Here is a 2,390-nt window from a genome sequence, read left to right on the forward strand (position 1 = left end):
CAGCGATGTCTGAACATTCCGTATGAATTAGCCTTTTTCCTGAGAATAGTACAGCAAACGTGTCACGAGAGGCAGCACTAGTAGTAGAGACAAACATAAAATATTTACATTTAACGCAGTGTTATTTACGTGATATAAATTTATGATTTAAAATCATAAATCGAACACAAACATTTTTTTTTAACAATTACAATGCCAACAAAGCGTTGCAGTTTTGCGAAGTGTTCGTCGGATAACCGCTATCCGGAGGAAAACGTGTTTTTTATACCATTCATAAAATCTCATATTGATGGGGTTAGATGTATTAAATGGATACATGCATCAAGGAGAGTGGATTTAACAGTAGAAAAAATAAATAAATATTCATATGTGTGCTCTAAACATTTCATTGGCGGAAAAGGTCCTACTGAGGAAAATCCAGATCCTGTTTCTGTAACGATTAGTAAAGTAAGTAATATTACATTTTTTTTAAACTAATTATGTTAGCGATTGGATTAAAAAAAATTGGTATTGAAATATTAATTATTATAGACGTAGTAGACGTGAAGAAATTGACCTTGAGTAAAAAAAAGCTGAAAAATACTATTTATAAAAAGTACACATACTGATCTAGTAATTTTCTACATGTGAATTTTTTTATTTTAAAGTTTTAGCCATTTTATAGACTGATTTGCTACTGGAGAAAATTAATTAATGTCTGCTAGCGTCAAAGTCATAACTAATTGACAAATTTATTACTAAAGTTATGGGTAAATGAATAATTTTATTACCTGTTTAAAAAATTTTTCTTAGTCATAAACTTATAATTTTTATAGATCCCAAAAGCACGAAGCAAACGTCCTTCAACATCAACGATCGACTCTTTGTGCAGTCCGCTCCAAAAATCGAAAAAAGGGAAAGATGTTAACTCAGAGTTTTCAAATCGAATTCAGCAAAACGATACTCAAGATATTCCATTAGATAACTATTCAACTCCTCAATTCACTGAATTATCACTAAGTAACGAAGAGCACATCAATGAATCTGTAGCTCATGCAGAAAGTCAAACTTGTATGGAAGTTGAAAGTATTTTTGTAATAAAATTACAAAACGAGATTCAAAAACTTACGAAAAAGTTAAGTACATCTACTGTTAATTATGAATCATGCATGAATGATCGTAAAAGGTTTAAGTTTTATACAGGCTTAATGCCAGAAGATTTTGATATTCTGTGGAATTTCTTAGGTCCGCCAACTGAATCATCACTGATGATCTGGCATTCACGATCTGATACTAATAAACGCATAACGATAAAACAATTTAAAGCATTATCGTTAAAAAATCAATTATTTTTAACTCTTGTGAGATTACGATGTGGTTTTTTATTGTATGATTTGAGTTGCCGGTTTGGTGTCAGTATGGGATATATTTTTAAACTAACAACAACCTGGATACAACTAATGCATTGTAAATTTAAACAACTAAATAATTTTCCATCAGCTAAAGATATCAATAAAAACTTACCTCAAGCCTTTAAGAAATTTAAAAATGTACGAGTAATTATTGATTGTTTTGAATGGAACATGGAAAATCCAAAAAATTTTAGTCAACAAGGAAATACGTATTCGACTTACAAATCTCATAACACAGTGAAGTTTTTGATTGGAATTATACCTACTGGAGGGTGTTGCTTTCTTTCAGAAGGTTTCGAAGGACGCATAACTGATAGAAGTATCACCGAGAAAAGTGGATTTCTTAAATATTTGGAGAAAGGTGACTTAATATTAGCAGATCGTGGTTTTAACATAGAAGATTTATGTAATAAGTATAAATGCACAGTATTAATGCCATCGTTTCTGAAATCAAGAAAAAAATTTACAAAAAATGAAGTTAAAAGAGCAAGAGAAATTGCTTCGGCTCGAATACACGTGGAACGATTCATTGGTCGAATGAAACAGTTTAGAATAATGCAAAGAATTATACCCAAAACTTTATTGCCTATTGTATCACAAATTGTTTTTGTAATTGCAATGTTAGTAAATTTTCAAGAGCCACTTGTTACTTAAATATTTCAATAAAATTTATGAAAATAATTATAACACTATTACTATTTTGTTGTATCTGATTAGTTCAGTAAGTAGAGTATTATTAGTCATAAGATTTAAAATATTTTTTAACAAAAAACAATCATAAAACATCTATAGTAATAACATACACATATCTCATGCTATTATTAAAAATAAGTTAACTGTAGTTTTTATTGCACTCATATGTCCATCACAAGTAGTGGTAACTTTCGGGGTAGTCTCATCTCAAAAAATTCCATAGCTAAGACATTATGGACTTCGCATAATTTAGTTGTTAGAGCGTTTATAAAATTTTCATCTCGAGAAATCTTCTCGACTACAAAA

At 29.7% G+C, this 2,390-nt stretch overlaps 1 protein-coding gene across 1 annotated transcript; it reads left to right on the top strand.

Moving 5' to 3' along the window:
- Window positions 1–292: 292 nt before the first annotated feature.
- LOC124214329 (uncharacterized) lies at window positions 293–2,045 on the top strand. Its single transcript, XM_069134335.1, has one exon. The coding sequence runs from the start codon at window positions 1,053–1,055 to the stop codon at window positions 2,043–2,045; it is 993 nt and encodes a 330-aa protein (XP_068990436.1). The 5' UTR covers window positions 293–1,052.
- The last annotated feature ends 345 nt before the right edge of the window (window positions 2,046–2,390 follow it).

Source organism: Neodiprion pinetum, chromosome 3 (genome assembly GCF_021155775.2).
Source record: "Neodiprion pinetum isolate iyNeoPine1 chromosome 3, iyNeoPine1.2, whole genome shotgun sequence".
Taxonomy (NCBI): Eukaryota; Metazoa; Arthropoda; class Insecta; order Hymenoptera; family Diprionidae; genus Neodiprion; species Neodiprion pinetum.